This window comes from Telmatherina bonti, assembly GCF_933228915.1.
Source record: "Telmatherina bonti genome assembly, chromosome: 3".
In the NCBI taxonomy this organism is placed as follows: Eukaryota; Metazoa; Chordata; class Actinopteri; order Atheriniformes; family Telmatherinidae; genus Telmatherina; species Telmatherina bonti.
The window spans coordinates 35542774-35568537 of record NC_136621.1 but is presented as its reverse complement, the minus strand read 5'-3'; the positions used below and the strand labels follow the sequence as shown (position 1 = coordinate 35568537).

The 25764-nt window shown below is 41.5% G+C and overlaps 1 protein-coding gene across 1 annotated transcript; it reads right to left on the bottom strand.

Annotated features, from left to right (window-relative positions):
• Positions 1 to 177: 177 nt before the first annotated feature.
• ecpas (Ecm29 proteasome adaptor and scaffold) lies at positions 178 to 25543 on the bottom strand. The gene is made up of 49 exons (XM_079265125.1): positions 25503 to 25543; positions 24349 to 24479; positions 24088 to 24204; positions 23828 to 23946; positions 22824 to 22973; positions 22506 to 22683; positions 22290 to 22429; positions 21826 to 21904; positions 21583 to 21702; positions 21316 to 21401; positions 21152 to 21227; positions 21018 to 21067; positions 20855 to 20921; positions 20638 to 20760; positions 20450 to 20553; positions 20156 to 20279; positions 19973 to 20053; positions 19637 to 19853; positions 14863 to 14954; positions 14564 to 14698; positions 14303 to 14474; positions 14040 to 14212; positions 13801 to 13902; positions 12350 to 12473; positions 11925 to 12070; positions 11595 to 11649; positions 11389 to 11503; positions 11230 to 11298; positions 10958 to 11075; positions 10689 to 10856; positions 10525 to 10604; positions 9329 to 9434; positions 9135 to 9182; positions 8944 to 9062; positions 8234 to 8384; positions 8095 to 8160; positions 7839 to 7928; positions 7665 to 7731; positions 7500 to 7591; positions 7339 to 7405; positions 7043 to 7240; positions 6134 to 6345; positions 6011 to 6054; positions 5739 to 5931; positions 4543 to 4693; positions 4165 to 4270; positions 3960 to 4048; positions 3791 to 3862; positions 178 to 836 (listed from the first exon to the last, which is right to left on the bottom strand). Exons 1-49 carry the CDS (start codon positions 25522 to 25524, stop codon positions 697 to 699), a joined length of 5544 nt encoding a protein of 1847 aa, XP_079121251.1. The 5' UTR covers positions 25525 to 25543; the 3' UTR covers positions 178 to 696.
• Between the last annotated feature and the right edge of the window lie 221 nt (positions 25544 to 25764).

Below are 25764 nucleotides of genomic sequence, written 5' to 3'. Positions count from 1 at the left end.
TGTTTATTCCCCATCTTTTACATACAACTATGGATCTATATTTGTAAATAAAACAGGCTTATTATTGACCGTCGTCTCTGTTGTCTCCCGGTTTGAAAGACCTGCAGTTTCCACCTCAGTTTACACACAAACCTGCAACAGCTACACAATTTGTATACAAAAGGCAAAGACCAGATGTCCAAACTGACAGTTTTATTTCAAGGACAAATTGAAACAACTATAACATCATTTTTAACAGCAGTGTTGCTTTTCTTGACTTAAACAGGCTGCCATGTCGTCGTTTTCTCCGCAGCGGCAGAGAAGTGTTGTCGCCCTCCTGCATCAGCTCAGACAATCTCCTGCTTTTCATATTTGATGAGTAGGCAAACCCACAACAGTAGTAAAATCCCCACTTTGGGGGTAAAGGTATAGTGTCCACAAACCCAACACACTGGTGTTTATAGCATTAATAATCAACTTAATGTCTATTTAATTAAAACTTGACACATGGTTGCAGATTTCATATCAGGGAAATTGTGTTACTGAAGTATCTTCGATGTTGGACACGTATGTGGACCGTCGTATGGACACTTAATGTAATGATTAACAGGTGAATGAATATTGGTTTAAGAAGGACGCCGTCAGAACAAGCAGAGGGAGTGATGATGTACGGTTTGTGTCGCTTTGTTAAAAGATGCCACCGTTCTATGTGGGAGCTCAGGGTTGGCTTTGGATGCGTCTGCGCAGCTCCTGGGCCTTGTCCCTCAGGTCGGGTCTGCTGTCGGACTGCAGCGTGGACAGGGAACGCTGCAGCTGCTCCCGGCTCTTCACAGACATGCAGTCCCACTGTTCACTCTCTGTAATGCCCAAACAACATCTCAGCAGCGGTCAACTAACCGACATACACATCAGAAAAAGCGAGCAGTTTAAGCCAAATCTCTGAGGAGGAACTAGAATAAGCATCCTGACATGTAAAATAAATAAATAATTGGCACCAGGTTTACGTTCATCGTCCTGGATAAGAAGCTAAAGTTGCTGAATATCAAACAAGTCTTCAGAATCACGACTGATTTGAAAATACATTCAGTATTAACAGGAAATGTTCCCATTAAAGAAAGAAGACAAACAGATGTATGCACCTGCAGAAAGACTGTTCTTATTCATGCTTCAACTTATAATTGACAGAATAATTTAATTCTGAAAAGTTGGCGAGCTGGCCACGATATAATTTTTCACTACTTTTGCTGCTCTATCAGCGTTTTATGTGCACGTGAAGCTCTGCAGAGTTAGAAACAAACATAAGGTCGCTTAGTCGTGGTGGTTTCATTTCTGGTTTGGAGCAGTAGCCTGAATCAGAACCAGTTCTTGCTGTTTTGATGATGGGGGTGCTGGCTCCACCATTAAAAAGAAACAACCATCTGCTGTTCCAGAGCAAAAAAACTAATATCAGGAGGAGGGTGAGCTTATAAAGTCCAAACCAGACCAACAAATTAACTCCTGGTGTAGTCCAGCATCCAGTCTGTTTAATTCAAGAGAGCAGCACAGTAAGTTCCTCTCATTTTTATGCTGTTTCGTTTTAATGTAGCTACTGGTGATGCTGGTTAAGTCGGCACAATGTGCCTCATAAGAGCTGAATTCCCAGCCGTTGTAATAAACTGAACCTGTAAATATCTGCGATTGCAGTGTCACCAGCTAACATTTATAGATCCCTCGAAAAAAATACGTCTACTAATCGTTTGAGTGACTTTATAGACAAGAAAATGAGAAAACACTGAAACAGGTGAAGATCTGAGGAACTGTCTCACTGCACTGGTTCTCCACAGAAATTCAGAAACAGACTTAAATTGAGATGTGTTAAAAGCGTCAGATTTAGCTGCCTGGGGATTTTGTTTAAATAAAAGAGTTAAAGACCACAGCAGCAACACAAACTGCTTTGGTTGGTTGACAGTGATTTAAAAGGTTTTTTCTTTACCAGAGAAGACTTTTCTCATAAGATCACATGTAGTCAAATGTCGAATATATCTGTGGTTAACCTACATCAACATGTAATCTTGTCATAAAGACTGCACAGCAGCAAGTGTGGCAAACTCTAAAGCAAGGGGGTCAAAAGTCAATCCACCAAGGTCACTGTCCTGCAGGTTTTTCATGTATCCCTGCTCCAACACACCTGGCTTCCATTAAATGGATCCAACGGCCGATGAAGTTCAGCAAAGTGACTGATTACTTTGAGTCAGGTGTGTTGGAGCAGGGATACATGGAAAACCTGCAGGATTGTGGCCCTTGAGGACTGGAACGGGGCACCCCTGATCTAAGGTAAAGACATCTGACTGTCAACCTGCATGAATGGAGTTAGAAAAGACGGCGACGCATCATGAGATAATATCAATAGATTTTACTGAGAAGGTGAAGATAAAATAAATCTGATGACAGAAAATAAGATTGTTTAACATCTGGTGTGTATTAAAAACTGTGCAAATATGATATAAAAATGTCACATAAAGTGCTTGTCATCTAAATTAAAGTGGCTGCAGGAGACTGAGGTGGGTTCCCAGCAGCCACTTTGATCCCCAGACGTTTTGTTTTGCAGCATCAGCAAAAGTCAGGAGATTTCAAGCCAGTAAAAAGGATTTTGACAAATGACAAGCTGCTTCACACTCCATCTTTTCCTACCAGGGAACCAGCCAGAGCAAACTGGGGTAAAAAAAATTAAAAGCTAGTGTGGTTAACAAACACAAGATGAGGTGCTGCAGCAACGTGTAATATGAGAAAGGTGTTTATGGGAGCCATTGTTGTTTAACTGGTATTTAACTTGTTGCTGTTATGGGGCGCTGTGCTGTTACCTGGGACGGTGATGTGGACATAAGAGGAAGACATCACTGGAAAATCAGAAGTTTGGCTTAAAAAGGCAAAAGGTTTCTGACTAATATTGAAGGAAAGTCTGTACTAAGCTGCTGAGATTAGTCCAGGAGGACGCTGTACACCGTCTATCTACATGTGTATTCATCCCCTTTCATTAAAGAAAAGGCTGAATTTACAACAGACACTCAAATAACTGGAGACTTAAAAAAGGAACAATAACTACAAATGTGCAAAAATATAATTTAGTAATATAAGACACTTTTTTTTTTTTTTTTAATTTAATTGAGTTGAAGAAAGAAAAAAAACACAAACAAATGTGTCCTGGACAAATTAGAGCACTTTTCTGTTAACAGTGGGACAAAATACCTGTCAACAGGTGCAGAAGTCTGACTGAGAGGAACAGAAAACACCTGACTGGAGCAGAAACATTAGAGGATTATTCAACTAAATATTACTTTATGAATGATGTAATATGTAATCTTATTTGTTTGCTTTATTAAAAAAAATATTTCTATTGAACCAGAATTTGAAAATAATGTAATAATTTTCATAAAATTTTTATTTATTATTACTTTAATCAATTTCAACTTATTTTACAGGCAGTTGTTTTTTTCCTTCTTTAATGAAAGAGTATGAATATATATGAGCACAACTGTATAATTGATTATCCACTTGGATTCTTTCGTTGCAGGTTCAGTCCTTTTATTCCTTCGATCGTGCATCAATCTTTGTGGCAAACAAATATTATCAACTTGCGCCCTTGTGATCAAGACCCCTTTGCTTGTTTATATGCACATCAGCTAACAATACAGCGCTCCATAACAGCAAGACCAGTTAAACAACTGGCTCCAGCAGCGATTGAACACTAAAGTAGGCTCGTGTTTTTTGTAGATATCTCCAGACAAATGAAGCTGTGATTTCCAGATGAAGGCCTGCAGCTATAAACACCTACCTCCTGTTCTCTTAACGATCAGGTCCACAACCGACAAGGCCTCTGTCCTCACAGACGAGTAACTTTTGTTTTCTGCAGTGTAAAACCAACATAAATACAGCGATGAAATGCATGCAAAATCACACCGTCACTGAAAAGTATTTAAGAGCCTATAAAATGACTTTATTACCTAAAGGATACGAAAGAGCAGCACAGGTTTCTGTAAGGATCTGAGACAGTGAATTCACATCTTCATTGCCCTTTTCTAGCAGCAATAACCTACAAAGAAAAAAATCGTTCCATCAGCTGAGTAACACAAGGTTCAGCCAGCTACAAAGAAATGGTTATAATATCTAATAAATGATACTGAGGCGCTTTGTTTGTGTGGTTCTTACCCCTGAAAGTATGCCTTCATGGCTTGTAAAACAGCAAGCTGGACTTTCCAAGTGCTCAGTTTGAGCTTCCCGGACATGAAACTGCACACTTCCAACTGGAAACGAGCTGCAAACACACAGACATTTAGGAAGACGAGGTTCAGATCTACATTTAGTCTGCCAGCAGTATACACACACACATCAGCTGTGATGGAGGGAGCACAGTGGGATATACTGGTAAATCTGTAAACTGGTGTAACATAAGCACAAATAAAACCAACTTACTGATGCAACTTGTTCTAAATATGCTCAAACTTAATGACAGGAAGACTCTGGGATGACCAAAGACAAACTTTAAAAACATAAATGAATTAAAAAAAAAGAATAGACAGAGCTTACCCTGAGTCTGTGGGTTTCGGGGCCAGACCTTTCCAAGAGTCTCAAAAGCACAAAGCAGAGCCTCAGTCTGCAGCTCTTTCTCCTTCACATCTCTATCGTCATCGTCATCATCATCCATCGACCTGGGTGATGCACCGCTCTCCGGGCAGCTCTGTTGTTGGATTAGGAAGACAGATTAAAGACATATTTCATTGTTTCTTATAAATGTTGTTTAGTCATTGTGTAAAATGTAGAAAAGCAACATTTTAAAGATGCACAATGGAACTTCTGCAGATTTTCTCAGTGATGCACCCCCTCTCCACAGCAAATAGGGCATCCACACTGTGAGCAGCTAAAGGACAACCTTATGTTTAGTCCTGTCTCTTTTCCTCTCTACCTTTAATAACGTCTGTGAATCAGTCACGTTACAAACAAGTCCAAAAAACAGAGTTTTAAGGTCAGAAAGTTGCGTCTTTAAATCCCGTTCTAACAAAAATACATTTCAACCCTGCTGATGTGTCTATAAGCAACTTTTGAACAGGTTAAAAGACATTTAAGCTAAACTGGTCACCACCACTATGGCTGGGGATTTCTGCAGGACTTCTACAGTCTCAGAACGGTGAAGTCAGAAAGCCTGAATACTGGATGTGTGGGAACAGAGGAGCTAATCCCGACTACTAGCTGAGTGATGCTTTACAGCTGACTTGCAGGTGGGAAGTGGGAAGATAAGACAGCAGAAGCAGGAAAAGTGGCTCCTTGATGAATTTTCTTCTAGCTGTGAAGACATCAGACCTGACACACTGATTAAAGCTGTGTGTCTTTTAGGTCTTTGTCATTTTTACATCTTACTCAAAAATGCACCAAAGCATCAAGAGTCACGTCTGAAATCACCTTTTCCTTTTTTTTTCTCACCTATTTTATATATTGAACCTAAAAACGGCTAAAAATTAAATTATTTTATGACATTTATGTATGTAATCTTTGCTACACTGGGATTCTGCAGGCCAAGTCTGCTGGGAGCAAGTCCATCAGTTCTTTCCTGATATTGATAAAAGTGACAAAAAGAGATTTTATGACAATATTAATAATTCATCATCTATGTGATCTAATATAATCAATTTCCTTTGAAGGAACCAGAGTGTGGACAGAGCGTCTTCTCAGCATGAATATGCTGGGTCATATCAAAGCCATGAAGAGTTGAAATAAGAGGATTTAACCTTTTTGATCAAAGGAAAAAGGATCTCTGCCATGTCGCTGAAGCGGTCCTCCTGACTGCTGCTGAGAACATCTCCTGCACATCTCAGAGCAGCCATTTTGTACACCAGGCTTTCCTTACGGCATTCCTTCAACACGACCTCCAACAGCTCAGGGATGCTTGGCTGACCGCTGCAAGGCTTCTGCAGCTCTGGGCTGAAGACCAAAGCAACAAGGAAAAAGTCAAATATTAATAAATTAAAGTTGGCCTATAAATAGTAGAAGAAAGACTCACCTGCATTTTGACACCACTGATCCGATGGCTTTTAGCAGCTCCTCCTGGAAGAAAACGAATCGATATAAAACCAAGATCCTGTTTCCTCCTTTTGGGTTCTTCGGGTTTATTAGCAATCATTACCTTGCCGGCCCACGTGCGCCCAGATAGGCCCTGCATTAAGGCCGTCAGCACCAAGCCAAGGTGAGGTGCAACTAATGAGCCTGTCTGCTCCTTGGCGACGGTTGCCATGGCAGCTGCACCCTGAGCCTTCATCTTCCAGGACTGGGACTGCAATGCTTTCTGTGTGATGGCGATGAGCTCCGTCATGTAGAGTCTGATTCCTCCGAAGCTTCCTAATGTCAAAGTAAAAAGTTCATTTTTAAAAGATTATAAAAAAAAAATTGTGACAATTTTATAAAAACAACAAAAAATTTAAAGTCTTTTATTTGAAATAACAGCTGTATTACATTGTGTAGTTACAGCTTATTAAGCGTGAACAACTGCTAACTAATTTATGCGAAAACCAGATTTCTTTTTGAGCTGCTGATATCTATTCTATTCTATTCTATTGTCATTTAGCAGAAGCTTTTATCCAAAGCGACTTACATATGAATACGAGTGAGAACAACACAAGCACGAAATCAAACAGTAGAGGACATCGTGGGAAGGTGCTGGTGGACTGTCCAGTTGGACGCAGATCCTTCCATGAAGTGCTACAGGCTTTTTTTCTTTTGTTTACTCCCTTCCCACCCCATATATCACCTATGTTCTAATACAAAGAATAATACCATGATGTTTGTTGCAAAGAACTGCTAAGTTCTCCAACTTTCCAACAAATACAGCTATACTAAGTGTTGAGGTGCTCCTTGAAGAGCTGAGTCTTCAGCTTGCTCTTAAAAGTAGACAGGGACTCTGCAGAGCGGACAGAGTTTGGGAGATCATTCCACCATCGTGGCACAACAGAGGAAAAAGAGTCTGGCTAAGATATCTGAGGACCTTCAGCTCTTGGGAGATTTTCCTTTTTGTTTGTTCTGTGAAGGACTTCCTCACCTGGAACATTTTCCTGCCACACCTCGGCCCACAGCGTGGCATCGTGACTCTCTCCCTTCTCCTCATCAGGACCCGGCGCCTGATGCATGCCGAGGAAAGCCAGGGGTAGCGCCACTCCTGCATGACCCTTCAGCACATCCGGGCTGTAGTGGCTGATGGCGTGCACCGTCAGCGCACATGATGATTTGTAAACAGGTTCTGGATGGGAAACAGGAAGAATAAAAGGAAGATGAAAAGATAAAATCAGGGAGTTTTGACTTAATACATGAAGGAATTTGATATTAAACACATCTCACCTTCCTTCTCTAAGTACCAGTTGCTGAGCTTCAGCAGTAGTTTCTCCACACTGCTGTCCTTTGCTGTCTGAGGGAGAGAGAAGATGTCTGCATGTATAAGCACACAGGGAGTAAACTCAGTGTAATTAATCAGGATGTTTCATAGAGAAACCGAGGCTTACCCTGACCAGGTGTCCCAATGCAAAAGCAAACGCTTTCTGTACCACGGTGCTTCTGTCATGGACACCATTCAGCAGGGCACTCATCAGTTTACCTGGAAATACCAAAGGTTTACTAAGTTTACTCACTTCCAAACAGTTAACACATCACCTGAACGGAGGCTGTACCTGAGTACGGGCTGAGGTCCTGGGGGCACTGCACTGTGAGGGAAACTATCACACTTGCACAGCCTCCCTGTGAAGAAGGGGCTGAAATTAGAAAGCTTTTCTGACAGTGCAAAGAAATGACTGATTAAAGTATTAAGGATTTTATTTGTGCAGGACAGCAGGACTCTCTCGTACCTTCGTTCCCAAGCCTACTCCACTCTTCAGCAGCTCACAGAGCCGTGGAACCAGCTCCCCCAGCACAGAAACATCAAGATGCTGCAGACACTGAATGCAAACACATCCCTATATCAGACTTTTTGTAATGTCAAGTTCACAGAGAAACTTCAAAACCACTCCTCAGAAAATCCACAGATTCAGACTCCTCAACATTTCCAAACTTGGTTAAAAACCAAACATATTTGAGATAATTATGCATTTTGTTTTGTTTTACCATGTTAATGGTCTCCATCATGGGAGAAGACTTGGCAGCACTCAGCCTTGCAGCATCCATGGCACTCTGCAGGGGCAGAAAGTCATTTTACTGGACTCAACACCCTGATTTGTGGTTAAGACCTGCATGCTAAATTTACCTTTTCTTGCTCTGTGGCTCTTAAACTCAAATAGTTGAGGACCTGAGGCTCCAGCGTGCTGAGAGCCTCCAACAAGGCTGGGATCAAGCGAGCGGCATGAGGCTTTAATCTGGCACCAGCTGTTTTACTAATCTTCACCAAGGTCTGAATACTGGTAAGGATGTTGAAAAAGAAAAGTCTTAACAAAAAATACAGCCAAGCAACATTGATGTAATGCCAGAAAACGACAGGCAGTCCTCTGTTTACGAATGAGTTCAGTTCCTACGTCGCGGCGTAATCTGAAATTCCGATTAAGTCGGATTTTTATCCTTAAACACCCCATAAATAATTGAATAACTATTTAAATACATGTATTATACATCAAATTAATGGAAAAACAATACAGGCAATTAAAATAACATTTCAATTTTAAAAAAAAAATATATACACGCTCTCTGGCGTGGTCTCAGCCTCTGCATCACATGTCGTAAGAGCTTATATGGAACCTTATAACTTCGAGTCTTGCTCTATTAAATATATATCTAGAATTTATTTAATGAGCGTCATAAAGTCAAAACGACGCAAGTCGAGAAGAACGTAACCTGAGGGCCGCCTGTATATGTCTTAACAAGGTTGAGTGACTGTAAAGGTTAAATAAACTGGCTGTAAATCACCTTAACTGGGTTTTAAATGCAGGCTGACCTGCAGTAAATGATAGGAGGAGAGATTACCTGAGCGCCCGGACCTCAGAGACGCTGCTAACGATGCCTTTTTCTAGCAGGGTGGGTAACATCACCGCTACCGTTCTCTGAGCTGCAGAGCCTGTAGACTCGCACATACGAATGCACACCTGCGCAGAGAAACATCTGTTAAAGTACACATGTAAACACGTACAGAACAGCGATGTAGCAAACAGTCTCACCTTACTGAGCGTTTTCAGTGCCAAATCTGCAGCTTTCCTCACAGATTCCTTAAAATAAAAACACAAAAGAAGTTCAAATCTGGCAGAAAATTATGAAAAAATATACAACATGTAGTTATTTTATTATAAAACATGCAGCAGATGTCCTACAATGCTTCAGAACCAGTAACAATCGCAGATTATTTCCTTCCCACCTTGATGTCATCGAGGACTCTGAACAGCGTCTCCCAAATTTCTGCCAGGTGATCAAGGAGGTCATCTGCCTGACGGCCACGAATCAAGTCATTTAGAGCCAGGCAGCTGCAAGAAACATCAGAAAAATATAGACTTCAACATGATAAAGCTACAGATCAGCTATTTGACCAAACTGCAGCAAGCAGAAATATAATTTGCAACTTGGTCTGCACCAAGTGAATGGTCTGCATGGCAGCGAGAGGCAGCTGGGTGGGATAAAAGGAGTTACTTTATAGAGTTGCAGCTTTAAATAAGGAAATAGATTCATAAACAAGCAGCAGTTCAAGTGTGAGTTTGAAGACTGATCAGAAAATGTCCAGCCACTCTTTGTTAAGTCTTTACAGACTTCCTCTGTAAAACTGGGAAACATCAAAGTTGGAGATGCGCTACAAAAAGATGTGAACACTATGGTCTATACAGTGTTCCTGGAAGTACACAGTGGTGACTTCTTGCAGTCAAAACATCAGAAATCCCACAAAAACACCCTTTTTAACCATAGAAAACTCCTTGTGAAGAGGAAAGGAACATTCTGCAGAACTGTATCAGGTCAACTTCCATCATTTCTATGTACTTCTCTTCCAATTTAATTTAATTTTTACCTAAATAAATGACTACGGAGATAAATTCTAATCCTCAAAATGGATTAAAAAAAAAAAATTAGTTGAATATTAATTCATGGTCAGTTTAAATAATGAAACATTACTAGCACACATGCACTTAAAAAGGATCATAAAAGTGAGTCAAGATCATTTATGCAAAGATCTTTTCCTAAATTCTGCCACGCAGTAAAAACAGTAAAAACAATCTGAGCTTTTCGGTTGCAAAAAAGACAAAGAAAACAAAAAAACATCAAATAAAGAAAGTAGTAATTATCTTATCCCACCTAAGCTGGCCAGTAGCTCCCATACTGCAACGGATTTGCATTTGATAAGTGTAGTTTTTTCACTTAATATGAGTTTCATTACAAATATTATTATTGTCTATTTACCATGTAGTTAACTACACAGAAAAACTGCTTCTAAGATTTAAAATAAGTAGGTCGAAAACACACTTCTCCTGAGAGTATAATAATATGTAAAAACCTGTTTAACAGATAAGTCTCTCACACATCTAGAGCCTTAATATTCTGCTTAATCTTTAGCATGCATGTATTTACCTGGACTCACGAACTCTCCAGGTGTTATTGGTCAAGTTGGAAATGACATCCTGCAAGATCTCCTTCAGGTATTTATCCACCTGCACCACACAGGGAAAAAGAAAAACTCTTTATAGATCAGCACAATTATTTTGTGATGGAAATGTGAAAAGCATCAAATTTACCAGGGTTTTATCAGTGACCAGCGCATCCCAGATGCTGGTCATGGCCTGGCGAATGCTCAGGTTGGGGTCAAACTGGTAGCGGTACAGACGAGGCACCAGCTGGGGCAGGAATGGAGCCAGTTGCTCCCCGGCTTTGGCTGCGATCATGTGGAAGCCGAACGCCGCTCCCTGAAAGACAGGAAAGCGTTGCTTAGATCAGGTGGGAGAAGATGTTCTGACAAAGTCAAGAAATGGGTAAAAGTTAAAGATGTGACAGGAAAGCACGAGACCTTGCGTGAGTTCCACATGGCGTGATGATTGGCCAGGTTCATGAACTTATACACAAGATCTGGTTGGTTCAGGTCGCTGGCCAATGAGCAGAGCTCCTTGTATGTGGACAAGCCATGACTGTAAACACAACATCCATATATGTTGCACGAAGGAGAAAAACGACACATCTGCGTTAGCCAAACGCACAAATATGCTTGCATTATTCCACATTATTACCAATATTTATATTTTTATAATCTTTAAAATATCTACTGATTGTGGCATGGCTTACCCATCTGGTGTTTTTCCCAAACCCTCTGCCTGGAACACCTCCGTATCCTCCGAGACTGCATGTCTCACCCTGTTTTCAAAGATAAATAAGCAAATAACCAACTCTTCATGAATGACTCATTCCCCCCCGCTCACACTCTCCTAATTTTCTCCCACTCACCTTTTCCCAGTCATAAGTGTTTCCACAAGAGTGGACACCAGCTCCTGCTGATCGCCCTCTCCTCCCATCTCATAGACGAGCCCAAGTCCCTTGGATGCCACATCCTGACTCAGCTCTGGGTGGAAGAAAAGGGAGGATATATGACACAGGAACGCAGCATTGTGGGAAGATATTTTAGGAGCAGTAATTAAACAGTCTCTTCTCACCATCAGGGTCTGAGAGAACAGAGATGAATGCCACCTGAATCTCCTTCAAATGGGACTGTAGGAGTAAAGGAAGAAATGAAAATAGATTTTTCAACATCAATCCTGATTTGTTCTCCCCTCCCACTCTTAATACGGAGCACAAATACAGATTCAGGACTATGAGGTGTTATGTCAGACCGCACTTTGTCAAATGAAAAGTAAGGACTTAGAAAGAAGCTCTCATGGAAAACAAGATATCATCTTTTTTATTTTAGTTCCAATAACCTTCAAAGCTTGTTTTATAAGATTTAGTCTCTGGTTAACAGCTATACAACGGAAACATGTACGCACCGTGATTTCCTTGTGGTGGCTGAGCTTCTTGACCAGGGAGAGCAGCCAGATGCAGGCAGCCTGGCGAACATGAGGGTTCTGGCTCGGTATATACTTGGACAGGATAGAGTTGAGCACCCAGGGGACCACATCATTGTTTTTAACATCTGAAAAGCAAAGGAAGCCATTTGAAATGTGTAGACATAAAAACATAAGCTCCTTTTCACTATGTTGAGGTAACTGCATGAAAACTCTGGTATCCCCCCCCCAGTATGTATTGTTGTATTGATTTGTTGACAGTATCTGTTAAAGCCCAAAGTTAATCTGATCAACTGAAAATCTGCAACACTGAAATTCACATAAATAATTCAGATCTAAAGAACGTCACAAAAAACATGCAGAAAAGGTTTTTGGGTGTAACACTTGTGAAAAGTGAAAACACTGACTCTGTGGTGGGTTGTACTGGTCCTCAGTGCAGGTCCACGGGTCTCTGGCGGCTCCAGAACAGGTTCCTATTGCAGCGTTGGTGATGGCCTCTCCAACTGTGAACTGCAGCTCTACCTGCTTGGCCTTGCAGAGGAAAAATAAGCAGAGATGAGCGAGGTCTGTTGTTTTTAATGAAAGCTTCCTAACACATAAAAAAAAGGATCGTATCTGTACTAGCCAAAAGGAAAACTCAGATTTCAGCTATGATGACTACCTAATAGCTTTAATATGATTCTAAAATCACTAAGACAGACACATTTCTTCATTCATGAGTCCACTAAGGCCTGTCTGTGTGTTTCCACCAAGGGGTCTAGTCCAGGATCGAGTGGGACAGTTTGGTAAAGCCTGATTTCTGTGGTGTTTCCACGGCAACCTGCACCCTAACCTCACAGGCAGGATATAAAGTGGATAGCAACGGATGCATACAGGAATACTTTACTCATCCCCGAGGGGAAATTCAAGGTTCATCCATTGAACGCTACTACTTAGCATCAGTTAAGTAGTAGCACAGGCACCTTTCTTGAATTATAAAGAAAAAAAAACGACACGATGGAGGTGGATAGCGGATGTCCAACAGTTTATGTTCCTTCTTCATGGAAATGTGCCTTCAAACAATATAAAATCCACATTATATTTAAACATGGTGGTGTTGTGTCTTTGTTTTTGTTACTGGGTCACACAGGAAGTGACTATTCTTTTGACCAATTAACAGTTTGCAGTGTGTCTAGCTCCCCCCTTTTTGGGTAAGATCTGTAAGATCGGGACCCCAATGCAAGGGTTCAAAAACTGTAAGATGAGTGAGAATGGATAATCCCAGTTTTTCCCTGTGAAAACACAAAAAAAAATTGTGTACGGACCCAGATCTATTGGTGAAAACGGGGCTTAAATGCCTCCATCTGCAAATGTCCAACCTCAATGCAGTCCAAAGACTGCACGCTATGTACCAGGGTTAAAAAAAAAAAAAAAAAAAAGAGGCTGTGCAAGTCATTTTTCAGATCTTAGTGTCCCCTCATCATTTGAATTTTCACTGAAAGAGTTTCTGTGGGAGTTTTTAAATGTGATTTTGCCATTTACAGGCTTTCAATCTGAGGAGTGGCTCCTCAGAAACTATGCATGATATCGGAGCACAGTGCTTAGGATGGAGAAGCTGCTGGTTATTCCACCATACAACACGGACACGATGTTGCAGACTAAACCGATTCATCAGCAGTAATGTGGTGAGTACATGTGGAGAACTGCTGTGTTTGTTGTTTAAAAATAAAAACTAAAAAAAAGAACTGAATCACATGTATGTCGTCCCTTTGGACGTCCAAAAAGTTGGAGTTTAAAATAAAGCTCATGTTTTTGACTACATTTATTAATTTGGAACAAGTTTTATGAAAACTGTGTGTTGTTAATCTCTGTTTCCAACCTCCACGGAGTCCATGAGACCCTGCAGCAGCTTTTTCTGGTGTGGAAAATCTGCATCTCCCACCGCAAGATAACCCAAGGTCATAATGGATCGTTCCTTCATCTGGAATACATGCATAAAAAAACAAATGTAAACATACCAATGAGGGAGAAAAATGAGGCAAAAAAATGAAGAAAAAAAAAAAGCAGAAAATCTGAATGTCAAGTGTGCATCATTAAAACCATTCCACAACCGGTTACCTTCGTGCTCTCCTTGCCAGAAGGGATGCGAGCCAGCAGGTTTTCCACAACAAAGAGTTTGTTGAGCCCCTCTCCCTCTGCAGGGATCAACAGGGTGCCATTCCGCCCAATTTCTCCCAGAGCTGTACAAGCTGCTACAGCCAGCAGAGCACTGCTGCTGTCCAGGAAGGAACCTGGATGAAGACACACACAAACACTGGAGTCAGAGAAACCATTTTACTTTCACTTCTGTTTAAAAAGAAAGGGAAAAAAAAGACTCATACCGACTGTCTTAGTGGCCACGGCAACAAGTTCATCGTCTTCCTTGGAGGTGATGCTCATTTGCTGTCCGCTCTTGCATGTTGAGTCAGAAGAGTTTACAGCTTTTTTTCTGCTCATATTTCTTCCTACCATGTAACCAAGAGCCAAGATGGCACCGTGTTGAGTTTCAGGACTCTGTAATTAGAAACGAAGAGAGCATAATATTAATACCAGATGAAAATCCACATCCATACCCTGTGCTAACAGCAAACAGAGGGGCGTACATGGTTATCTTTGGTGATTTTGACCAGATTCTGCACAGCCGCCTGCAGCTCGTTGCCAGTCATGGTGGAAATCACCAGGGCGTATAGCTGCGCTGCTAGCTCCCTCATGTCCTCCTTGTTTGTATTCATCAGACTCTGAAGAAGAAAATCCAGCAGTTATTACCGTCAAGTGGACAAGATTCCTGGTTTTCTAATAGTGCAGAACAGCTGAACAGGTTACTGTTTAACAGACACTCTTCTTGCTGATAAACCAGTTAGGAATCAACATTGATGACATCCATCTCTTTTAAAATACTCACTTTAATCCAGTCAATTTTATTGGCAAATCTGGGGGCCAGTTTTTCTGGACACACAGACACCACCTCCAGTAAACAGTACATGACGGGGATACCTGTATTTAAAAATAGGCGGAGGAGAAAAGGCACAATTATTAAAATTCCCTTCAGACTGAAGCAAATACCAATGAAAGTAAAATTGAACATTTCTTCAAGCAGAGCTGATTTATACATAGAAATCTTGTAATGCACAATTTAAATACACTTACAACTTTAGGGCCCTATACTTTCCGCGATCACGGAATCGCGGACAGAATCGCAGAATTGGCAAATTAAAACGGAATATATTTTTAACACGGAACATCACGGAAGTGGACTTAATTTGACTGTTATCGTATGGAGAAGGAACTTTTCTCCGGAGAAAACTGCATGGAGGCAAAGAAATCTGGTGGCATAACAAGCCACTTCCACTGACTGAGCCCTCCCCCCTCACCTCCCTCATCAAAACAATGTAAGCATGGCGAAGCGGCTGCACGCTACTCTGATTTCGTCAGGGAAAAAAACTGCGGAACTCAACAATAATCCATCGGATCAGAGCCGAGCAGTTCCCGAACGACTTATGGGTCAGGTGAACTGATGTTTTGCACAGTCTGTCAACACTCCGTTGACTTGAAAAGTAAAATTACACGCAGTGACATCGTGTCCAAAAAAAAAAAAAGAAAAAAAAAAAAAAGAAAAATACAACTCATCCCATGCCGGAATCTGGTTGACATGCACATACAATAAGAATAAAAGGCATTACTTTCTGAACATGTAAATCAAAGCATTAAAATAACATTTATAATAAAATAAAAATCATCTGAACAGCCATACAATTGATGATATTATTATTATTATTATTAATAATAATAATAATAATAATAATAATAATAACAATAATAATAATTAACATCAATAAATAAAACGCATTTAGCATTACATGTGTAAATAATGTTTTCATCTTCTTTTATCGCAGGAGTTAAAAACCAGTACTTCATGGTGGATGTTGTCTCCATGGATAGATACAACCGCTCAACAGTTTCTCAAACCAGACAACTCCATAACTTCGTGCTTGTTTTTGATGCACTTCAACATACTGTATTGAGGACAAGTCTTGTCTGTCACCTCAATAAATTTAATGTACATTTTTAATTAATTTGTGTAAATTATAGTTTTTTAAATAAGAAAAACAAGACTTTTGGAAGTAAAATAGGAGTAAAAAGTTAAAAAGAAAAAAGAAAGAAAGAAAGAAAGAAATGGGGGATTCCCAAAAAAATGGAAAAAACTGAATTTAGGAAAAAATAAAATGGAATTTGGGAAAAAATAAAACAAATTTTATAGGGCCCTACAGCTTTTTTTTTTTTTTTTTGTCTTGTCCAGCATTTTAGGCAAGCAGAATGATGGTCTGGATGCTGTGTTCTGCTGAGCAAATTTTCTCTGTCAAGGGAAGCTTTATAGATATAATGATCCCCTTGACTTTCTGAATTTTTATTTTATTTCTATATTTATTTTGTATTGTTGTTTGAATTGTAGAGTTTGTACTGCTGGACCGGAGAGGACAGACGAAAGACAGAAAGAGAAAGGAGAAAAAACCTCATAAGAAAAGTGAAAGAGATAAAGGGAGAGAAAAGGGAGAGAAAGAAAGAAAAAAAAAACCCCAAAAAAACCCAAAAACGAAAAGAAAAAACAACCTACAGATGTATACATATACATACATATACACATATGTATATATATACATATACACACATATGTATATATACATATACACACATATGTATATATACATATACACACATATGTATATATATATATATATATATATATATATATATATATATATATATATATATATATATATACACATATACACATACATACATATACACACACACCTCTATGCACACACATACACACACATACATACGTACAAACATATACGCACTTGCCAGTATTAACACATATACATACACATACAAGCCAACTTTAGATCATAGTAACTAAACTATGAATCTAAAAAGCTAAATATAAATGAGAAACACACAGAAATGAGAAAACTAGCTGCTGTTAGTGAATAAACCTGCAGACAACTCGGTGACTGTGTCACATGCAGAACATGCAGAGTGGAACGTGTTCCGGAAAAGGTCATCATGCCAGTGTGACCCCTCCCACACAAAGGCAAGAGGCACGCCAGGAGTACCCCCGAGACCCGGGCCATCGGCAGCCATCCCCAGGCGCAGACCCCAACCGCCCCACCCCGGAGCCAACCATGCACAGACCCAGGAGGAGGCAGAGGGGGGTCCCAGCCAGAGTCCCCTGCAGTCAGGGGGAACAGGCCCCAGCAGGCCCGGACCAGCGAGGACCGGCCCTGCCGGGCACCGGCCACCCAGGGCAGACAGAGCGCGGGCCCCACGGCCCCAAGAGCCCAGAAGCAACCCCCCACCCCCGCAGGCAGAGGGCCCAGCCCACACCGAAAGGGACCGGGATCCCCAGACCGCCACCGAGCGGCAGCCAGGCCGCACCCCAGTGCACCAGCAGCGCTCCCCGAGCACCAAGACCCTCCACACACACACACACACATACGCACACACACACACACACACACACGCACCCACCCACACGCATCCACACTTCCTCCTTAAACACACCCTATACACCCATTCTCTTACACACGCTCAAACTCACACTCTCCTACCCCCGTTCTTTATACTCACACACCCCCTCACACACACATCCCTGCTCCCTCTATAATCACCCATTCTTCCATACACGCATACCCCACTCTACACACACACATAACTCCCTACACCCCTCTATCCACATTCACATTCCTCATTGTACACCCACCCCATCACTCCCCCGTACCACCAACATAACCCCACATACGCACCCCCACCCATCTGCATACACCCCCCCTCCTCCTATCCCAGCGGCCATCCACTTTCCTAAATTCTTTCACCCTGATCCCCCACCCCCCCTCTACCCTAACATTCAGTCACCACTTCATCCATTGGCTCATGCACCTCACCTTTCTTTCCCAACATGTCCCCTGTGAGATACCCCCGGGGGAGCAGGGGATAGGAGGACCCCGATCAGGGCCCCACAACTACCCCCCACCCCTGTCAATGCCCCCCCACCACTTCACACATGCAGCCGATCCAGCACCACCCAGGGCCAGCAGCAGTCCCACCCCTGCCAGGCCAGCCCAGACCCAGGCCCCCTGAACAGCACCACTCCCCCGCCCAAACTCCTCCGGCACAGCCCCGGAAATAGGGGCGTGGCAGGACCCCATTGTCACCCCCTCCCTCCCAGCTTATGAATGATTGTGAAGTGCGTGTTGTTTGCAATTAAAATTGGGAAGAAGTAACCACATCATGTTGGGAGTGGGACCACCAAAGCAGCCCCGCCCACCGCACACTGCATGGCCCGCCCCCCAAAATATGTCCATGTGTTGTCAGTGTGTGTTTTTTGTGTTATGTTGACTAAGTGTAATTAAAACTGGGAGGTGAACCGATGCTGGGTGCAGCGATCGAGACCACCTTGATGGCCTCTCTCACCATCCAGATCAACGTGTCCACCTCCCAACGCCCTGCCTGTGTGTGGTGGAAGAAGGGAAGGAGGGGGCTCCGGGGATTTAGGTCCCGAGGGAAGCGCGCCTCCCTGCGGCACGAGGCACGTCCCCCATTCCCGGGGCCCCCGAAGGACAGGACAGGCCAAGGGCAGCTGCCCCAACAACCAGGGCCCTCAGCAACACCAACAAAGGAGCCACCACCGGCCCCAGAAGGCACCAACGAACCACATGCAAAAGTGGGGGGGGGGGCAAAGAAGAGGAGGGGCGGGAGAAGGAGAGACAGACCAAGGGCCCACCGCCCCCACACCCCTAGGAGACGCCCCCACCCAGAGACACGTTTCATTCCCTCCTCCTTTACACACCAACACATTCACACCCCCTCACCACGCGCCCTGTAGGGCCCTACAGCTTTTGGAAAAGCTGAATAGCGAACAAAATATTTTCATATCTGTAAAGTGTGTTTAGGATTTCATGTCCAAGCTGTTCACAAGAACTTCACTCTTTCTGCCTTTCCTTCAAGCCAGAGGTCTTAAACTCCAGTCCTCGAGGGCCGCAATCCGGCAGGTTTTTCTTTGTTTCCCTGATCCAACACACCTGACTTAAATTAAATGGATCAAACAGCTTCTTGTCAATTTCTTCACAATGACCCTTTAATTTTAGTTGGGTGTTGGACCAGGGAAACAATGCAAACCTTTCAGATTGCAGCCATCAAGGACTGGAGTTTGAGATTTCTGATTTAAGCCGATTGGAAATTTGGGAGTTGAGGATCATGAGCAGATCAGCACCAATGTCTCAGTGCTTAGTTAAAAGATAACTTTTTTTATAAGCACAAATAACACAAATAACAGTACAACAGCATCTAACAATTTAGTGCAATATTAAAACAAAAATCAAACAACAAAACAGAAAACATGTAATACTCAGAAAGGAGGGGGAAGAAGAAAACTTATTTAATCCCACCCCTATTTCATGTATAACTTAACATAAAGATGTTTTTAGTCTTAATAAACTAGTTGTTTGAATCATTCATCTTTGGTTGAGTGGTTGCTAACATTTCTTACATGTGAAAAGCTCAAAACACTTCTTAATTCCTGCGTTATTCAGGCCTTAAATGAATTAGAACGAGCCTTTTCATTTTTGTAATGAACCAACAGAAAATGTTGAACGAGAAAAGGCAATCTCTCTCACCTCCGACAGCAGACAGCAGCTGCTGCAGGAGATCCATGTAGACATGCACAGGATTTGGCTCAGAGCCTTTTGACACCGACGGCTGAGGCTCAGAGGACAGCAGTGCGTGGACGTAGCGGCCGATGGCAGGAGCGTCGTCCTGCATGTCCGACAAGCGCGTGGACATGGGCGTGGCCCCGGCACTGTGAGCTAAACACATCCTCAGGTACAGCATGATCTTAAAAAAAAAAAAAAAAAGAAAAAAAAAAGCAAAAGGACATCAAGAAGATGGGAGGAAACATCTGCAAACACATCCGATGTCAAGATTTATGGATGAAAAGCAGTTAAAATATTTACCTCTCCAAACGCAGATGGGTTGAAAGGAATTGTGGAGGTTCCAACAATGTACTTAGCTGGAGTCTTAATCCTCTGAGCTGCCTAATATTGACAAAATTACAATAAAAATAAATGATTATTTTCATTTTCATTTAGTGATAAAGTGTATAAGCTGTGCATTGTCCTGAATGTGTTCAGACTTACTTTCTCCTGGACATATGCAACCATGTCAGGAAAAGAAGGCATCGGCTTTGGTCCCTCCTTCTCTGAGCTCTTGGTAGGTAAAGCCCTCAGCACCCTCTGGGCCTCCCCAGACACCTCTTCCCTTCTAAAAACACAGAAACACAATTAAACTCTTCCGCACCTCCAATAACACTATAGTCACTTGTTTTAACCACCACGTCTTTCAAGATTTTTCAAGATTCACTAAAATACTGATTTCCAGCAGAATTTTACTAAACAGCACTGAGAAAAATCAATGTGTTCTTCTCAACTTACGGGTCTCCAGCAGCCAGCAGAAGCAGGTATCTTGATGGCACGTGATCAGGAGCAAACACGGTGCTGGCAAACTTCATGGCCACCTGACGAACTTGCACCTCTGGCTGTAAACAACAATAAACCAGCTTGATGAACATTTTTTTCTTCTCCACAAACCAAATGCATTTTCCTCTGGAGCACTCGCTCACCTTTCCAATGTATGCAGCAACCAGAGCCTCCATTAGATTCAGCAGTGCCCCCTGCAGGTTGGCATAAGCTCCAACCATCATTGATAAAGCCTCCTGAATGGCAAGGCGGACGTCGGGCTCCTCCTAAAGAGATTGAAGCATATTTTCAGAAATCTTAGGAAAAAAAAATAGTAACGGATACAGATTGTAGTGCTGACTAAGATGTGTGTTCACACACCTTGCACATGGACTCAAAGAACTGCTGCACAAGTGCAATATCCTTTGTGAAGAGCTGTGGCATGCGGCTGAAATAGAAAGCAAAACAGTAAGAATGGTTTTGTTCTTCTTCTTAAATGCACAAAGAGAGGATTTCGGGGAAAAACCAACAGATTTTAGCACACCTTGACAATTTTCCAACCGCAGAGTAGGCAACACACAGTAACTTGGGATCCTGCAAAGACACGTGTTTAGTGAATGTGCATAAAAGCTGCAGAAAGTATGATTTATATGCATGTGAACATTTTAAGTTGAATACCTCTTTGTATTCATTGATGAGCTTGGTGAGACCATTGAGCAGCATTAGTCCTAAGGGCTTATTAGTGTCAGGGCATCTGGAATTACATGGGGAACAACAATCTGAGTGAAAGAAAAGCAACTTGGCTGTAGAAAAAGAAAGGCAAGTAAATGAATATTTCTTACACCATGCAGATGTGATGGACAAACTGTAAGGTTAAGGACAACAGTTTGTTGTTGGTATTGGCTCCAAACAGACCATCATACACAACCTACAAAAGAAACAGAACTTCAGCTCCATAGAGAGATAATATGAGGCAGTTTCATGCAAATATTTAAGTTAATCTGATAACTGAAATGGAAAAAAAATGTATTACAGAAGCAGATTTCTTTTTTCCCCCCACACATGTAATGCAATTATATAAAAATATACTAAAGCATTAAAGATCTTACCTGAATATTAGCTGGGAAGCATTCTGCGGCCAGGCGTGAGCGCAGCAGATGTGGCAGGATCTTCAGTTTGACTCTTGTGCTTACTGGCTCATGTTTCAGCTCCTGCTTCAAGCCACCTCCCTGCAGGATGAACAAAACAACACGTATCATGCAATCTGCAAGAAAATCACTACTTCTAATGCTGCGTAATGTGAATTTTAAGTATGAGACTTTTAAATAAAAAAAAATCATAAGTATAGAAACCTTTGTCTTGAGTGGAACATCTCCCAGATACACCTTGAACATCTTGTTGATTATTAGAGGATTGTTCCAGTCAATGATGCTGAAATGCAACATTTAAGTATATAGATTACTATTTCTATCAACCTAGAACACTAATATAAAGTGAAGAAAACACAGGACAACAATAACTTGTATTAATGTTTCCTTACAAATGTCCACACCAGTGGTTTAGCTACTAGACCGAGGGAAACATACATTCCACAGTCATAAGGCAAATCATAGTTTGTAATACAGATAACGTACACAACTCCATAAAAGCAGAGAAAACATATCAAATGTTTCCTTTGCATTATTGTGAATTAAACATTTGCTAACTAAGATTCAAAAGTAATTTATTTATGTCTTTATACACACTTTATGCAGCCTCCCAGCTTGTTGTTATATTGAGAGAGTAAATCAAAGGTCATACAAGTTGACTCACTCACCTCTGCTTGCTCTTCAGCTCAAGGTCGGCTGCAGTGGCCACACTATGTCTGGTGTCACTCGATGCCACCACAAGGTGCACCACCGTCTCCACCTCTGGGACCTGCTTTGCCTCAATAAACTTCACTATGCCCAACTTGCACTGTTCAAAGCGAGTAAGCAAACAATGAGCTTGTACTTAACGTTCAGGCTGTCATGACACTAGACCTTTACTGTACCTGCTCGAGTTGCTCTGCATTCCACTGGGCTTCTCCAATCACTCTTTTAACTGCATAGACACTCATTCCTGGGGGAGGCTGGGGGAGACCCTGCCCGCTTGTAGCTGCTGTTCCATCTGCAGGACTTCCCTGGGAGGAGGAAGGGGCAGGCCGAGTGGGAGATTCATTGAGCACAAACCTAAAGGGATCCAAATGAAAACAAATCAGCCCTCAATTAAAAACTATTTAGTATACTACTAATAAAAAATAAAAAAAAAAGACTGTATGTAGGGCAAACTTTTGGTTACATAATACTCAAACCAGAGAGCAGGAACTCACCCATAAGGCATTAGTAAAACATCTAACATGAACTCCAGCAACAGGTGAACTGTCTTTGGCCTCTCACTTAGGTTGAACAGAGAAGCGGTCTTGGATATGTCTGCAGGATATTTCATATGGTAAAGAGTGGGGATCAGCAGGTGCATCAAGCTATGAACAGAAAGACAGGAAGGAGAGGAAATTACAAAAAAAAAAAAAAAAGCAATTGTCAGAGAGATCTGCAATGTAATAGGTGTGTGAGTCAAAATTGAGATTTCTGTCATCCATATACTGATAATTTAATTATTTTTTTATTTCGAACTCAAAAGGACTTTTAAAACAGAAAATATTGGTTGCAACAAAAACAAATAAAATAAGCTTCTTAAACTCGAAAAAGGGTTTTGGAAGAAGTTGGACACTTATGTAGCCTTATCAATGATAAACACATTAAATTCCGTTACAATGAAACTTAAACAGCATACAGTCGTAATACACACAATAAATCATAGAATTCAACATACATTGCTTTTAAAAATTGATCCCATTTGCCTCATAACTTTTAATCATCTCATGTTTTATCATTTGTTTAAATTTTCCTATCGATTGACATGATTTTATTTCTTTACTGCAGCTCTTCCAGAGCTGAACTCCTCTCGTAGAAACACAATGGAGATTAGCATTTGTTCTCACAGCTGGTTTTTTGAAAATGGATGTTCCTCTCTGGCCAAATATACTCTCTCTTAACTGGAAAAACCTTTGGATGCTGCTGGGTAATTGATCATTTTTGACTCTGTACATAATTTGAAGTATCTTAAATTTTAATAGGTCCTCAAATTTCAATACTTTCAATTTAACGAAAAGAGAATTTGTTGGTTCCGTGTAGATGGAATTTGTTATTATTCTGATAGCTTTTTTTTTTTTTTGAAGAAAGAAGGAATTTATTGTTGTCCTTTATGCATTCCACCAGACTTCAACACAGTAACAGAGATATTAGAGATTGTGTATGACTGCATATGTTTTCTCACCTGTCCTGTTGGGGCTGTGGCTTTCCTTCCATGGCAGTGAGGAGGGTTGGAGCCAGTTCACACTGTTTCCCCACCTCTAGACGAGGGTAGCCCATTTTAATGTAGATGATGGTAAAATTCTGCAAACAAATAAAATTCATCACAACTCCTGTCTTGGGTAATATTACAAAAATGCATTTGCTACCTAATGTTGAATCTTGAAATGTGCTGTTCACTTAATATGGTCCCATTTGGGCCAATATTGTGGTTTAAGGTCTTACTGTAACAAAGGAGGCAGCTGCTGGGTCTTGGTACTGCACAAGCAAAGTCTCTACAGGTAGCTGAATTTTTGGTCGGCTTTTGATCCTCTTGTTCAGGTGGACCAACAACTCCATTACCTGGCAGAACAGGAACAGGTTTATGGTGTTGTTTCATGAAACAGATGCATAAATAAATACTCCTTGAACACAACTTTAAGATGGAAGTTTGTATCACGTTTCCAAGAGGAGTATCTTTAGAGCAAAGATAAGCGGCCTGCTTACTTTCTTTCGCACACCCTCCTGAACACTGGAGAGTTTGAGAAGAACAGGGGGCAGGAACTTGGAGATAATGTCCTGTAGCTGTTCATCTGTCTCCGCATGGCCCAGACGAAGGAACACACGTTCCAACTGATCTGTAAAAACATAACGCAAACCATTTATCAATCAAACCCCAACACTGAATGCTAAAACAAAGATTCAACACTTCTATCATGTGTGATCACATAGCATCTTTTTTTCAACTATCTTTGACCGGTTAAAGCCTGTGTAAAGCGGCCTTCAGCTTCACACAGATGAAGCACAATACAAATACTTTAAAAGCAAAATAAACATAGTCTCTCGCAGCTTTATTGCTCCAGTTCAGCTGATGACCTCAACCTGTCAGTAACTGTGTTGGTGCAAATATTAGCCAGCCTTCATTCCTTCTCCTGGCATGGCTCACCAAGAAGCGGACAAGACTGCACACGCATATGATCATTTTCTGGCTATATCCGAGGTTGGATTATCCAATAGGCATTATGGGCACAGGCCCAGGGGCCCATGACCTCTTGGGGCCCATGTGGGGGCCACATAGGGCATACAACAGCAGTTTGGACATGAAACAAAATGTACACAAGTCAGATAGTTACACCACAGTGTCTAGTGTATTGCTATAGGTACCACTGGTTAAGAAATGTTAGAAATGTTGTCTTCGTGTATAATTCATAATTTTTACAATGTTGTGGTGGGAAAGGGGGCCCCCTGGAACACTCTGGGCCCAGGGGCCTGTGCACTTTTAATCCTGCCCTGGCTATACCACTGGCTTTCCAGAAGCAGTGACACCCCGTATATTTAATCCCAATTTACATGAATATCCACGTTATAAATATACACTGCAAAAGTCTGATGAAGGGGATTGTATGCATGGCCAAAGTGACAGTTTCATTTTGACCATGACTGTGCAAACGGCCTCCTGACGTTAGCATTGAAGCTAGCCACATAGCGGAGCGGCTAGCTACTATCTAGCCTCATTTTTAAACTGAATACAACTTTAATGCTGCTTTAAAAATAACTATGTCGAAAGCTTGGGCAAAATATGTTAATATATGAATTTCTGATAGCCAGAAACGAGACAGTAAAGAAGATATTAATTGTGAATGACGCAGAAAGAAACTTACTGAGTTCATCCTGGGCAGCCATGTTAGCAGGTAGTCATCAGCGACCCTCCCAGTTTGCAGGGTGTCACTGCACCTCCCAGTCAACAAACCAGTTCAACCACAGTCAGCTTTAGTACACACACTTTATTCACGTTTTAGATTTTGATTAGACTGTAACATTAGCACGCCTTTGAATACTTTTGTGCTCATTTATGTGTAATCATTCTACATTATATATCTATTCTTACATTATATATCTATGGGTTACTTTTTCCTTAATTTT